The sequence below is a fragment of the Apteryx rowi genome, unplaced genomic scaffold (assembly GCF_003343035.1).
Source record: "Apteryx rowi isolate R43461 unplaced genomic scaffold, aptRow1 scaffold_12, whole genome shotgun sequence".
Taxonomy (NCBI): domain Eukaryota; kingdom Metazoa; phylum Chordata; class Aves; order Apterygiformes; family Apterygidae; genus Apteryx; species Apteryx rowi.
This window is the reverse complement of record NW_020447419.1, coordinates 4,359,203-4,375,187: the sequence shown is the minus strand read 5'-3', so window position 1 is coordinate 4,375,187 and position 15,985 is coordinate 4,359,203. Positions and strand designations below refer to the sequence as shown.

Here is a 15,985-nt window from a genome sequence, read left to right as displayed (position 1 = left end):
GTTAGAAAATTAGGAGGCTCTGCTTTCTGTTCTATTTTTATACTAGGAGTCATCCAAACCTTGCAAAAGGAAACTACTCTCAAAGCAAATGGAACATTTTACCATCAATACATGTTTGCTTAAAACTAATATACCTTCATCCATTCCCTTTTAATTCACTCAAATTTAAAACTACTACCATGTTAATTCCCAGACTCACAAGAATGCTTGCGGCATGCTGAAAGCTTTTCTGCTTACTGCATTAAAGTACTTTAAACTCTCCTCAGACACAATGGAGGATAATTTATGAAAGTAATTTTCATTTACAAGTTGGCAATAAGCACAATTCCCATTGCTCCAAAGTTCAGATCTAATTTCTAATCAGATTTCGCAAAGCTAGATCACCACACAAGGCAAAACCTCTATGTAGGAAAGACTCAAAAACAAACAAACAAAAAGTAATCAAAACTTTCAGATTAAATTATGTTTGGTTATAAGCAGACATTTTGGAGAACAGCTTAGGAATTATGCTCAATATTGATGACTTTCAAGATATTACACTTTCTTTTTTAAAAGTAACATTTAAAAATAAACCATTTTTCTATGGATTTATCATGAATGATGAATTACATGCAATTCTGCTTTCCTTCAGCCTCAAAAAAGGGAAAGTGATGACATAGCTCAGACAGTAAGAGAGGCAAGACCACTGCTAGAGATAATGTAAATGGTGAGGCAAGTTATAGGTTACTGTAACTTATACACCAAGAAGGCAGGAAACGTGGCCAGAGGAAGACAAAAAGCTTCTTTATCTTACTACTTTTTGTGTTTGCTAGTCATTTTCTGCCCAAGACCTCAAGTTTGACTCTCTTGGCATATAAAATCCATTGCGAGTTTGTGCAGAAACATGTACAAAAACATGCTGCAACTCCAATATGGATCAAAGCCCAGAAGTGACAGTCCTTGCCTCAGCTTGGGCAAAGAAGCAGGCTTTTGGCAGGTGCTTTATTCAGGGGACACACAATGAGTCAGACAGGCTTAGCAATGGGGCAAAATCTGCTTAGGCTACTACTGGCACTGCTGCATCAGCTCTTGCATTTGTTAATAGTTCTCCAGTATGAAGAAACTTGGATTTTCAATAATGAGTACCACTATGGGCATATTTAATTTACTATATTAACTGTATTCCCTATGCTAAGTATTTATAAAAATTTTTCTCATTAAGGGGCCATTTAATTATTCCACTATGAACCCTTACTCTTTAATATCTATTTTAAAAGCATATGCTTAGAAGAAATGACATTATCCAAACCAACTTTCATTACTATTTCAGCCTACATACAGAGTTTCCATTATGCAGTTACTGTACCTTTTCTGTCCATAAACTTGAATTAACTAGTCCTTCTGCCTGAAGGAAATCTTGTACAATCAGCAAGAGCCGGAAGGCATTTTCAGCATGCGTAGGGAGAGCTCTTGAATCTCTGTTATCAGTGACCGACCACTCTAACATCTTCTCCAGCAAGCTGCATGGAAAACAAAATCCCAAAGTAATTATTACCTGTTCTGAGTGTAAGTGGCTTAAAAAAAAGATCCAGTTAAGTATTTAATTGAATCTCTCAGTCTGCAGTGATACAAGTGTCCTCTACTTGATAAGCCAATGAGGTAAAGAGATTGAGAAGCTCATGAAATCAGAGATACAGGTTTTCAAACCCCAAGAGCCATGTTACACTACTAAATTGCTGGTAGAATACATGTGAAGATAAAGCAAAGTTGTTACATCCTGATGGGAATCCCACCCCATCATGCTACTAACTTCACTAATTCCCCTTACTTTTTCCCCCATTTCCTCAAAAGGAAGGAAGGAACCTGTCCTTGAACTGTACTCACTTGAGCTTTATTTCATCAGAAGGTCGCAGCAATTCATTAGCTATTCCCAACTTGGTCAGTGCAGAAAACACCTGTCCCCTCTCAATCCAAGCAGCATCATCAGACTTTTCAAGGCCTTTCCACACTATATACAGCAGGATGTCTGTAAGTAACTGTATGAGTTCATTATCACACCCCTGCAAAAGAACGGAAATATTTACAGCCCTTCCAGTCCAGAAACCTTCAAAGTTTCTCATTCATCACAGTCCGTAGGCTTCCATGTTTCACCAGTTTTGAAAACTCTGCAGTCTAAAATCCAATCGCTAAATACACAAAAATGCAAATATAAAACACTATGGGGTTCACCAGAATTTATAATACATACTGACTCAACTTATACCTCATTATTTACCTCATATATACCCTGACCTTCAGATATCCTTGATTTTTTTCATAGCAAGCCTGCTCCTTGCCTCCTTTGGAAGATAAAGGATGTTTCAACATAGAAATATTTATTAAAGCAAACCTATTACAACCAAACAACGAAAAAAGGAGACATATTACAAAAGGAAGTCCCTATAACAGAGTTATAGCATTTGCTTCTCCTTTGGGGGGTGGGGGCAGAAGGGACAATAATTATTCCATCTGGGAGTTTAGGAAAAAAACAAACAAAACGTTACAGACACTAGGGGAAATCAACTACGTAAGGAAAGAATTACTTACTCCTTGCTTTTCAAATAAGGACAGATCAGTGGTGAAACCCACATCATTTATGATGCCCAGTTCCTTGTCAGGTTGCCCAGAGAATGGTTTTGTGTTCTCTACAGGTGATGGTGTGCTGGGCTGGCTATCTGTCATCTGATTCCCAATGTCAGTCAGTTCATAAGAGTCAACACTGGACAGATCTAAACTCAAGTGGGAAGGATTACTGTGCCATAATTCTTCTCGTTCCTCTGACCTAAAAGACATCTCTGCTGCAGAGGCATCTTCCAGGGGCATAACAGAGAAGTGAGCAGGAACATCCAGGGATTTGTTGTCTTCCAAACTCCACTGATCAAACAAACCATTCACAGAGGCAAAGCTACCAGCTTTGTCTCCCTCTGTCTTATCAGCATAATGTTTCTGAAGCTCTTCAGCAGGAAGCTTTTTTTCTTCTTCCCTTGAAGAATCAGCCCTGTTCCCTTTAAGGCCAATTCGGACATCAGAGTTTTCTTTCAGAAATAGTCTAATCAGAGTGTCCTGCCACCCCAGCTGCTGAGAAATCTGTTGTGCTGCATCTGGTTGGGAATGCAAAAGGTGCAAAACCTACGGATTGGAGAAGATATCCCATATATACACATTAATTTTAGTATATAATTACATTCATTCTAGCTGTTAAATTAGACATTTTATAATCTTACAACTTTTTTCCTTTGTGACTCTTTTTCAAGGTTCTCAAAATCAATAACAAAAAGCATACAAATCATAAATGACTATTCTCAAGGGAAATGCATATTTGAGAAACCAAAGACTGTATGGATTTGAGTAAGTAAAAAGTGTCTTCATTTTTTCAATTACAAATGATCACTCAGACACTAGACGTCTATATGAGCTATCATAACTGGATCCATTTCTTTCATTCCTCTGGATACAGTCTTTTCTTCAAAGCATAAAATGCGTTCTTCTGTTTCTTACTATATCAAGCAATTTTCTAAAAGTTAACGTAAAGCTATTGTGTGTGATTTTCCTAAGCCTGCCAGAAAATAAAAAATAAAAATTTTCTCAGGAGTAGGGGAAAAAAGCTACCAAGAGTATATCAGCAAGACTTCATACTTCAGGCACTATTCTGAAACAATTCTCGGAACAGGCAGTTATAACTGTTGCAACAAATAACCCCAGCCACTAGTCAACAAAAAAGCAATCCAGCACATAAAAATACACTGATAGGAGCTAGTAAACTGATAAAATTAAGCAAGCTAAAGCATCAAGAGCTTTCTGGCAGTGCATATTTTCATTTCTCTAGGGTGACTTTGAGAAACTCTGCTAGACAACAGTGCCTCAGCCTCATTCGGTACTGCTAATACCAGTGATATGAGCCAGATAGAGCTCAGTTTAGGAGCAAAGTCACTATTTCTTCCCTATCTCTTCCCTCCATACAAACCACTCTTGAAAACATAATATGCTATAAGGAAATAACATACTAAGAATATGAACAAAGCTTTGTTCGTGGTTTTAAGCATCTTGTGAGAAAAGTCAGGAATTCAAGGAGTCCAGTACTTTTTACCTGTAGAAAATGCATACTGAGAACCTTTATAGAGGCCTTGCTTTTCATTTTGCTTTTTAAAAGGACGGAAACATGCAATAAGATTCAACATTAAGTGACAGATTAGCTTCATTTTTAACACAAACCATTGCTAAGAAAAATAGCAGTAGCAGCCAATACAGCCATTGCGTCCCAAATAAATAAGCGGTATAGTGTGTCGCCTTGATTATAGGTGCAAAGGACAGTATTCCAGTTTTAAAGACGATAACTAACCTTTCTACAGATAGCCACTCTGACATTTATATCAGATTTATGAGCCAGATGCACTACAGCTATGAGGTCTTTATAATTCACAGCAGGATCTGGAGTGAAAAAAAAATAAAAATCAGTTATCATGCAAGTGAATTAAACAACTAAGTAATAAAAATTGCCTTGGAGGTCACCTTTATATCCAGGTATAGTAAAAGAAACAAACGTCAGGAAACTACAAAAGCATTAGTTGAGACTAACATGGACATTAAATAGAACAGCTTTATAAGGTAAATTGTTTTTCCTCAACATGAGCAAATATGTTTGCCTCTAAAAACCAGCAAGAACTTACAAATGGCAAGCACAACACATCTCCAGTTACCTGCACACAGAATTTGGTTAAGAAGATTTCTAATGAAAGAAACCGAAACCGGCGACTCATTCAGAAGAAGCCCCAGTCCAGAGTATCCCACTTCTCGGAGTCTCATACGCTGCTTACTCCGTTCATAGACTTTAGTACATTTCAACATCTCTTCTACAATCTGCAGGAAAATAGTAGACAAATACAAAATAACCACAACAGAGCATCCAGACCTCTGACTTTATTGTGTATGATATAACATGCTTGCCCATAGTTTATAAAGCAAACTATAAACACAAACTCAAACAAAAATTCCTTTATAAAGATTCCAAAGCTTCTAATACATGACTTCAAGAGAACATTAATTCCACTGTGACTAGGGCAGTAAATAATAACATCTAGCTAACATACCAGTAGAAAGAAAAAAAAAAAACAAAAAACCTTGTATGACTAATATCTTTGCAAGTGTATACACTTCTGCAGGCAAACTGTTGAAAAATACAAGTTTATGTTCAATTAAATTAAGAACATAGTTTATTACCTTGAACACAAGTTCTCTCAGCCTGTCAGAATATCTTTGATGCAATAACAGAACATAAAGAATATCAGCATTTCCTGGTTCAAAAAGCAGTAAAAAAAGCTGATCTGGAGTAGGGCTGGAATGAAGCAGGCTGAAGAGAACATCCAGAATTCCACAGAGCTACAAAATTAAGACAACTAAATTAATCCACAATCCATGCAGACTTGATGCTCTGTCTGGCAGAAGTTTTCCTGGTTTTTAAATTTCACCCTTCATTTGTTATAGAAATGGACATTTGATCTGCTTAATGGTACTATATTTAAAATTAGATTTTATTTTTTGGAAAGATTTTTTTCTATATATAGACCACTATCAAACTATAATCAGAGCTATGAAGTAAATTCAAATTTTAAGAAAGTCTAGAAAACAGACAAATCACATCATTACAACTTCTGATCCTTTAAAGTCCAAATCATTTGGTTAAGTAAACTAAGAAAACTTTTCCAGTGCCAATACTACACATTATATGCTTCCTGCCCTCTTCAGAGAAAAAAATAACCAGTAAAGATATAGCCAGCAGCAGAGCACTTTGTCAAGGTTCCAGTTCGCTTCTATAACATGCCTCAGCTACATCTCAATAGCACCATATATTAAGTAAGAGTTTGCTTCTTTAAAGCAGACAAGATGCAAGACTTCTAACCATCAAAAAGCAAAACTAAAACACCTATAGTTCAAACTATTAATTTATGCCATACTGAATACCTGTTCCTCTTCACTGGTGGCAGCTATATATCCTATGATGCTCTGTATTTCTTCATGTGTTCCACCTTTGCTCAGGAAATATTTGATCAGTCCATAAAGGGATGTCCGTATTGTTCTCAAGTCATCAGGAGCCAAATCACTGTCTTTACAGCCACTCCTAAACACCAACAGACAAGAAAAGCAAACTAAGGAAGTTCTTCATGACTCAAAAATAGCAATTCAACCGTGCTAGTTTTTCAACTACCTTGATATCATGGCACAATCTATACATTTTTACTGAAGAAAGGCAACTTAGTATTAATAAGCAATAGCAGATCAGACTTTGAGACTATAAAAGCCCTGAAATGCAAGTTTGTCCTGACCTGGATACAGATCAGGATTTCAGGTCTCTGCCCTCTAAAAAAGAAGTATCTTATCAGTCTCCCTCAATGACATAACTAAAAGTCATAAGCAGATATAAATTGCTGCAAGTTTATCACTGAGATTGAATGCTAGAATTCTAAATTCCTAAAAAACCCAAACCTACTTTAAATTTCAAGGATTTAAAAGAACACAAGTGTCTTAATAATGATAGCAATCCTCTCGTTTCATAATGGCAATGATCTATGACTTAACTTGCATTATTGAGAACAAGTGTTCCAGTTTTCTAACTTTAGTGACTTTTCCAAACATTTCTAGTATCATTGCCATAAATTTTATATAATCTGGTTGTAAAAGTAGAAGTTAAGGAAAAGTAGCAAGTGAAGTGAAATAAAATTTTTAATAAAATTTTGAATGAAGTCAACCACTAAAGCTAATCTTCAGTTTTATTTTTTGATTTTCTCACCAGGAGGACAGGGGAAAAACCCAACAGTTACATACAACAAACTAGGAACAGTTAGAAGACGTAAAACTCCTACCCATAATAAATCCTGAGTGTATCTAGAAGAAACTGCACACCATACTTCTTTCTGAAGAGCCTTCTGCTGTCTTTGACGATTGTGGAAAGGTACTGTATATGCCCTAAAGTATAAAGTTTTCCATTAAAACCTAGAAAAGGTTTGTGTCAAGCAAGATGTGCTGTATCTTTGTGCAGCTCCCCGAGTCAAAGAGCTCACCAATTCTGTAGGGGAAGTCCCCGCTGTTCCAGATACTGAAGTCAAACAGTAAATGTTGATACATCTGTTGTAAAAGCTGCATGTTCTTTTCTACTGAGACTTGCTCTATCAACAACTGTACAGCCATCAGTACATTCACATCCATCAAGTTTCTTGGCACCTTTAAAAATAACAATCAGTGTTAGCAGTCAGCATATTTTCCATTTTTTAAAGAGAAGAATCTCAAAAATTTGTTTAACAGCAATATCTGCTTCCATTAAAGCAAAACAACAGATACAAAAAAAGTTTAGTTTGAAGAGCCACGCAACACAGTATCTATAACAAATACAGCAGAACATTAGACAGGAAGGCAAAACACCGTGTTTCACTTTGCAGACCAAGACCAGCTCCTCCCACCTTTCCAAGTGGAAAGCACACACCTTTCTCTCTGTGAAAGAGAAGCACATACTATAAAAAGTCAATAGATTGTGCCTTTCCCTCAATATCCAGAAAGGAAGCATTACACCTAGTTACACTAATCCTCTTCCCTCACATAGTAAATCGCAGAAACATATTTCAGAATCAAGCAAACCTTTGAAGACCCTCACTTTCTGGACAAATCAAGCATGTTTCAAAGTAATTAGGGCATTATCCATAACATTAATTATGGAAGGACATTTCTCAAATTTGCTTACCTTCTGTAACAAGGCTCCTAGGGTGGCAACTCCATGGGAGTGAATGAGATTTTCTTGATTAACATGGTGTCTTTGAATAAAGTGTTTAATCATCAAGATGAAAGTTGCAACAATGTTCTTCTCCAAACGTGCCTCTGCAAAACAGAATGGCAGTAGCAAAAACTTCTTGTTTTATTCTGGAACCACTGAGTAAAAGCAGGCAGAGAAGTGTTTATATTCCTTATGATTTCCTGAACTTCCCAACTCTCTTTCTGCTTGTTCCCTAGCTGTAGACTGTCTTTAGATTTTTCCAATGCAGTCAGTCATTCCATGCCTCTCCAGAACAAAGTGACCCCAGTCCTGCCTTCAGGTGCTTCATTCACCTGGATGGGGCAAACAAACTTCTACCCTTTCAGTCACAATCTTTTTGCATATCCTGGAGGTATTTTCCCTCTGAAGTTGCAAACTGACACTTTCTAGCAACGGTATGCAAAAATTGTGGGGGGAGTAAGGGGAAGAGAGAGAAATATATACTTATATATTTAAATTTACTCTACCATTTCATATATGAAATTAAAACTGCTGTTTTCCCTTGCAAGCACTGATTTTCCAGGGGACTCTGTTAAGAATGAAGTTCCTTTCAAATTGATATTAGCACAGTTAAAAAGAAAGAAAAAGGGGGGGAAAAAGCACTATTGTTATAGCATCCTTTCCTTAATTTGAAGACTAGAATCTGACCATGTGTGGAGGGGGTAGGAGCCTGAACATTTTCCCAAGAAAAGAAAAATCTGGCCAAGTTCTACACAGTACTGATCTGATACTGCAGTCTTAGTGTGGCTGTCTGACCCAGCACTCAAGTGGTAGGAAAGTCGCACCTTTTGATGTTAGGAGGCTTTGCATCAAACACTACAATTTCTCAGAATATTCAGAAACATACTTCTTAAATTAGAAATGCAGTAACTGCATATTCTGACTTTAATATAAGAGCAAATCATGAAAAGAAAAATAATGCTATTAAATACATTTATATTTGGAATATGCAAGTTAATTTTACATAGCACTCCTGGCATTCAGTATCCATGTTAGAAGTGTAAAAGCAGGAATAATCTGTCAGCATTACATAGCTACTTTGGAAGAAACAGCACATAACAAAATGGCTTTCCATCATTCACTGGAAAGCTTGTAATGAAAGCTTAAAAATGACTTCATCTCAACTGTACTTTCCTACCTGATGCCTTTGTGGATGACAATACCACCCAGTCTCCCTCTACAGGAGTAACTAGTTCTGGTGGTAGCGTTTCCCCTTCAGACTTCTGAGGCATCTGTCCACCAAGAAAGCTGATCTGCTCCAGCAGCGGAAACAGCACATTTATTCCACCAATACAGTTGATCATATCCTAGATCAAGAAAAACAGGAGGAAAGAAATCATCATAAATAAAATCCCCAAAACCATGTAAAAGAAATTCGTTCTAAGTACACAGAACCTTACATACCTACAAATGAATCATTTTCATGCCACTTTGAAACTAGCTTAAAACATTGAGTTTAACATCACATCTGCATAACTTTTAGGCACTGCGTTTACATGCATACCTTCCTGCCAGCTTTTCTCATTTGAAAAAAAAAAAAAAAAAAAAAAAAAAAAAAAAGCATTTTTACATTCCCTCCCCCTCCAATAACATAGGAAACCAAAGGATGCAAATCTCAAAGTATCTTCTTCTGAATATACTTGAAAACCAGAGAGAAATGTATTTTTTTGATTTCCAAGTTACTTGCAGCAAGCAGTAAGAAAAAGATTACATACACCTATGTTTTAATCATACTCCTGCAAGATTTCAACTTCAGGCAGTTTAAATGAAATTTGATCTTCTTAAAGTAACTTTACACATACCTCAATTCTAAATCTCTAAAAACACAAGTCTCCTAAAATGCTTTGTTCACTCCTCACAAACAGGGGTAGCATGAGACTTCAAATAATGCCCCTTGTGTTGAGGTATAACATTCAAATCACAAGATTTCTAGGTCCCACTCTAGAAGTGATTCATAATGCCACTTCCAAAATCAGGGTCTCGGGTAATAACCAGAGACACCTGTTAAATTGTCCCGTTTAGTCCAATAAAAACTACTAAAATTTTAACAGCTAAAGAAAAACAACATCTTGCAAGCCAGTATATTAGTGTGGAATACCACTCTCTCACTTTCCAGTCAGAAACCTTAGAGAGAAATGCTGGAAGTCATCTTTTTCTTCTGCATCACCTTCCATATTCTCAGTTGTTACTATGCACTGTGTGTCTTGTCATGACGCCCTCTCTCCAGCCCAGATATCCTCCCCTTTAATAAAGGGAACTTAACAAAATTAAAGAGTTAAATTAAGAGAGTTTTTCAAATCTGCAAAATTTATCTCTTGGACGAATTCTTCTGAGTTTGTGGGACACAAGAGGCACCACAGACATGCTGCTTTTGGAAACAAACTAACATATAGTTAACTAGCAGAATTTGTCTCAACCATGAAAGAGCAGTAGCTGTAGCTCCTTTGGGCCATGCCTACCTTCTTGCGAGTTCCTGATCAGCTTTTGTGCTTTTTTTCCCTCACTGGTCCTCCTCAAGAAGCTGCCAAACCCTCATCATGCTTGTAATGAGCTCTCTAATTGTTCTCCTGAGCACAGATAATTTTAGTAGAATATCACACCTTGAGGACAAATGTATGAACAAATAAATGTGAGCTTTTCATGGTTAGTACAGAGTTAACTTTCTCAGCTTTAAGAACAGCGTACAGTCAACTGTACTAGCAAACTCATTTACAAGAAAATATTATTGGAGACCACACTGGGTTCCTAAACAGCTCTTCTGCTTTTTCCCCACACTAGTCCTCCTCAAGAGGCTGCCAAACCCCCATCATGCTTGTAACAAGTTCTCTAATTGTTCTCCTAAGACAGTTGTACTCACAATTTGCTTTCCCATACAGCTATAGGTGTAAACTCTTCCTCCCACTACTGGGCAAGTAGAAAAGATTGCAGTATTTTCAAACTATTCATATCATAGCACTCAATTAACTAGAATGCATCTTTGAATTTTTTTTAAAGAATATTAATCTCCATAAGTGAACACATGCACAGTGTGGTCTCTGATAATATTTCCTTGTACATTAGTTTGCTAGTACAGTTGATCGTACACTATACAAAGCTGAGAAAGTTAACTCCACAGCAACCATAAAAAGCTCACATTTATTTGCTCATACATCTGTCCTCAAGGTGTGGTATTCTACTAACAAATTTTCCTACGCTCAGCTTTAAGGAAAAACAAAGCCCAAAGGCTAACAACCTTGCAAGAAAAGGTTCTACCTATAGAGTACATCCAGTTCTGTTCTATCTAAATAAAAAAACCCTTATTCATGCCACTGTTTCTGGATCAAACTGTGATGATGCAAATAACTCAATTTCCTCATGCAAAGAGGTAGGCCTGACTTTGATCTTTAATATTAATATGTGCTAATGATCAGGGAACTAATAAGCAAACAGGTACACAAATGTATTTATTAAGCTAGTGTGCATTTCGTGGATTTCTCCTTCTCTCCATGAAATTGCAAATAGAAGATCATTTGTTATCTTGCACAGAATATATTTAACGGACATATAACTGGCCTAAATGATTTTCTGTTTGTGCAGCATTCAGAAGGTCTAAACCACTAGTACTAAATCTCATTAGCAGTGTTGATGCTATTGTGAGTTTTATCTCCAGAGGGTAAATTTAGGCCTAAACTGTCAGTGCCATGAGACTAAAATTAACCACCTTAACTAGAAAGACATTGGGAGTGTACTTGTTGGTTAAGACAACAAAAATACATAGAACAGATTTGTTAAAACAGAACGCTTGAGCAGGAGACTAAAAACAGTTTTAGTCAGAAAATGTTGAAGTTTAAGCTGCAGTTCTCATAACAGTGGTACTATGATTGCGAATGCTGGCAAAAGTTAAACAAAGATGATTTGCGTAGCCAGTAAGAATCGGATAGCCCAGTGCACCAGCCAATGAGTAAAAACTATTGTAAAACTAATGTATAGTAGAGACAGAACAAGGTATAACACTTCAGTGAGTCTTTGGCTTTTTCTCTGAATTAGGCTTTTGGACTGTGGGATCATCTGGTACTGCCAGCCCAAACTAGGAAAAAACAAGATAACTGGATGAAATTCTCTATTAAAAGTAGTAACTGATTCTTGAAGTATTTTTAACTCTACCCCTTGATTTCTGCTGAAGTTAGCCCACAATTCATTAATTGTTTGGGTTTTTTTTTTCCAAATGACTAATGCAGCGAAAGTCACAACGGTTAGCTGAACCCTACTAATCTCAATCTAATTAAAAGGTTAAGAGTGGAAGAAAACCATGACAGAATCCCCTAGAGATAAAGAGGTTTTGATACACAACATGCATCAAACAGATTACACAGATTAGAGTCAATTGACACAAAAAAAAAAATCTTAATGCATTATCTATGATGCTAAGAGCAGTAAGCCCTGGTAACTTCTCACTAAATTTAACATAATACTGCTCCAGCTACAGCATTAACCTGTTACTTCTCATTACAAATCCATGCTGTGCCTGTTAAATGTCATTAGCTCTACAATAATAACTTCTGGCATTCCAAAAGATAGGTGGACAATACTACTGTTGCATTCACATCAGGCAGTGGTGATTCAGTATGCATTTACCTTGATGTCCCAGTTCACTACTTTGTTTCCAGTTAGTCTTCCATGTAAAAGATTTGCAGACAGGTCAAGACAAATAGGGTTTCTGCAGGCCTATTAAAAAAATAAAGGGGCATCAGTATCATTCCAGAAGTGAATCACAGATCCCTAAAGTTCACATAAGGTTTTTGAATGCATAATACACTTCAGGAAGATAGTGCCTTTGTGTTGATAAGTATTTAAGCAAATTGGGACACCTGGAACATAATTTATGTCATCTTAGATTTGGCATTCACAGTTGCACAAGAAGTTTTTGTCCTTTTGGCAAACAAGGAGAAAGCCTACTATCCCTGCACAAGACTGCAGTTCAAGAAAGCTCTCACTGGTCTGTATCTCCCCATAACAACCACAGCACAAAGACAGCACATTTGCTTGTTTTAACAAACAGAAATAGCAAAAGCGAAAAAAAGACAGACTATCCAGAACATGTTCCAAGATGTAAAATAGAAAGTTACTGTATACTGTGTAAACAAAGGGAAATTATGTATCATTTCATACCTTTGGTGTATAATGAAGCAGCACCTTACTGGGGAGATCCGCTACTTCAGACTCTTGAGATTTCCATGGAGTTAAACAGTTTGGACCTGTAAAATATTTTTTTTAGTAGCCCACTGGATATTAATGTTGACTATTACAAATTTTATACTACTGTACTTTGCTACAACAATAAATAGGACACCCCAAACCATAACTATTTGAGACAAGTTTTCAAGTAAACTTTTTGACCTAAATCTTTCATTCCATAGGGTCTGCTTAAAAAGAAATATATAACCTCCTGATAAAGAGCTAAACTATACAAATAGAGATTTTTTTGCAATTTGAAGACCACCAATGTTTCTGTCTTTACAAATGCCTATCTCATATTTGACCAATCCCTCTGTTATCAAGCTCAAATGGCCAGAAAATGAGTAACCTTTAAGACAGTTTCATTTAGTAAAACAGAATATTTCCTCAAAATGCTGAAAGTATTTTTATCTTAACTTCTAACAAACTCAGGTCCTCAGGGAACTTAATACCTTAACATACTGAACTGTAAGACATAGCTTATCAGAATATTTTCAAATAGGGGAAAAAAAAAGTCACCCCTAAATTATTAACTGATTCTTGTGGAAAAAATCCCCAGGCATGAATCACCTTGAAGTATTGCCCTTGTTGGTAAGCCACTTAAAAGAGCCTCAGCTGCAAAGTCACATATAGGCAAACAGTAGGAAAAATTAAGAGCCACAAGTGAAAATACAACATAATACTTCAGCTTTTGCAGGTCTGTATATATGATAGATGAGTTTATGTAAACTTAAAATCTTAAACATAACTTTATTAAAAAATATTTATCATCCAATCTTGAACTGATTTGTTTTAAGGTCCTCTCGCTAAGGTTAGCTCTGTAGTTCTTCTGGATTGCAAATTCTTCATTATGTGTCTTGGTAGAGCAAAGCCCCATGGGGTCTTGTTCATGCTCATCCCTTTTATTTCACTAAAACTAACACAATCACCACTTACCTGCCAAATACAATGCTTTCACCTGAGGGGGCTGCAGTGCTTCATGGAAGATGATAACTGATCCAAGCTGGCCCTCCAGAGATGTTGGACATCCCCATTCACTGTCCTGAGTCCCTGCTGAGATCATCTTGGTGACGAGCTCTGGTTTTGCAAGCATCCCACTCCAGCCTCCTGGAGAGAGGATGCCTCCAAGTGATGTACGATGCGACATAACAGGAGAGGAAAAAGGTGGGTCTGGTATCTGAGATGGGGGAGGAGTAGTCGTTCTTTGACCAGCTGAACCAATGCAGCAGGAAGTAAAAGCCTGGAGAGTCAAGCATGGAAGAAAGAAAACAAAGCCACACTGTAAACATAACTTCTTTTTTTCCACAGTTCACAAAGTAAATCTGAAAACTATTCCAGGCAAACCTGAACCAAATAAATTAAACAGAGTAGCACAATTGGGTGTGCCCTGGAAAAGCAGCAATCCAGCGTGGTAGGCCAAGAAAAGAGCATATGCTCTCCACAACACCAAACAGTGGCCTTCCTCCAACCAAGAGCAATTTGGTCACCTCACCAGTTGTGTGACCTCTGTCAAGAGGAAAGCCAGGCAGGATGGTTTTCCAGACACCCCAGTAAACACTCCTTTCCTGGATTATATTCCCAAATACTAGCCCAGCATGTATTTTAGTATACTTCTCATATCAGTGATCCCACTTGATTAGCAGCCCTTGAGGTAAGCTTATCTGCCCTTCATTTAGCTATCTGATATCTAAAGTGCTTATTCTACAGATGGGCCAAAATCCAGAGCTTTATCTTGCAACAGAAATTACTTTTGCCTGTCATTCTTTAGCTGTCATGTTGATTTTATTGTGACCATGTCCAATTTAAATGTTTGCAATAACTATTCAAAGTAATTAATAAACATCAAATTAGGACTTATTAAAGAAGGAAGAACGTTCAGTGTTGTAGCCCAGTTTAAAATGGATTTGCTTCACAAAAAGAATAGAAAATGCTTGCAAAGAGAAATACGCATCACATATACTCATTCTGATGGCTAATGTGCTTTTTAGGCTAAATATATGCACATTTGAAATGTTAGATTAGCTGCCTTGTAAACTGCTGCTCCCTGCTTCCCTAACCAGCTCACCTAGTAGGCCACAGACAAGGCAGGTATAAGATTAGCATATTGGGGAAACATATGGAAAATACAAGTAAAGTGAGTGACCTCTGAAAATGCGAGGGAGGATACCTCATTGAGCACTATCTCACCAATCCTTACTAGCAGAGGTGGCCACTCATGATATGTCAATGTGCTCAGATAATTACTTCTGGGAAAATCCCACTACGTAACCAAGGTAATTTGTTTTTTATAGAGATGACTGAACAAGCATTACTTAATGGTTAATTATACTTATTCTCCAATTTGATACACTGGTGACTGTCCAGAGTTGACAAAATCTTATTAGCAATACACTAAGCTACGCGAAACTGTTACTCCACTTCCAAATTTTAAAAAAAGCTAACTGTGTATATTTTGCTTTTATTGCTTGATTTGATTCAGCAGTCCTCCCGCAAGAACGATTGCTCTGTGAGAGCCTGTCATTACGGGGTACGACACAGAAGGTGAACTTACTTCATTCATAGCAGGGAATCGAAGTGGGGCAGAGACCTTCTGCTGTCCATTGACGTAGATGTAGACAAGGCTCTGACCAAATGGCCTCTTTCCAGGCATGTGAACAATAGTTATGTTGTGCTGATTAAGCAATATAACAACAAAATAATTAAGTCATTACATTATTAAAAAGCAGTGAAATGATTGTACGGAAATACTTAACTTCAGCACTACTAATCTGGTGGGAAAACCATGTAAGAAACCCCTTCAGAAAATAAATCCAAAGCATCAGCAAGAAGATAAAATCATCTATCAACTGCTTCTGTTTTAAAGTAGTTTATATTTAAACAGGTTTTTGGAGGAAAAGACATACAGCTCTTTCATAATGCACAGCAGTCCTTAAGTATAGGAAGAGAAAAGGGCAA

General features: G+C 37.0%; 1 protein-coding gene across 11 annotated transcripts in view; it reads right to left on the bottom strand.

The window, feature by feature from the left end:
• The window catches only part of NBEAL1 (neurobeachin like 1), a 93,226-nt gene that overhangs the window by 30,917 nt on the left and 46,324 nt on the right, over positions 1-15,985 (bottom strand). For 10 of the 11 annotated variants that reach the window (XM_026086906.1, XM_026086922.1, XM_026086937.1 and 7 more), the window contains 15 exons: positions 15,582-15,701; positions 13,967-14,270; positions 12,965-13,050; positions 12,431-12,520; positions 8,955-9,123; positions 7,748-7,881; positions 7,074-7,233; positions 6,876-7,005; positions 5,977-6,133; positions 5,236-5,394; positions 4,716-4,875; positions 4,358-4,446; positions 2,566-3,147; positions 1,864-2,039; positions 1,346-1,499 (listed from right to left, as the gene is read on the bottom strand). In XM_026086906.1, the coding sequence (XP_025942691.1) occupies positions 1,346-1,499; positions 1,864-2,039; positions 2,566-3,147; positions 4,358-4,446; positions 4,716-4,875; positions 5,236-5,394; positions 5,977-6,133; positions 6,876-7,005; positions 7,074-7,233; positions 7,748-7,881; positions 8,955-9,123; positions 12,431-12,520; positions 12,965-13,050; positions 13,967-14,270; positions 15,582-15,701 (2,670 nt within the window). The remainder of the gene's footprint in view (positions 1-1,345; positions 1,500-1,863; positions 2,040-2,565; positions 3,148-4,357; positions 4,447-4,715; positions 4,876-5,235; positions 5,395-5,976; positions 6,134-6,875; positions 7,006-7,073; positions 7,234-7,747; positions 7,882-8,954; positions 9,124-12,430; positions 12,521-12,964; positions 13,051-13,966; positions 14,271-15,581; positions 15,702-15,985) is intronic. The other variant, XM_026086914.1, reaches the window with a different exon arrangement.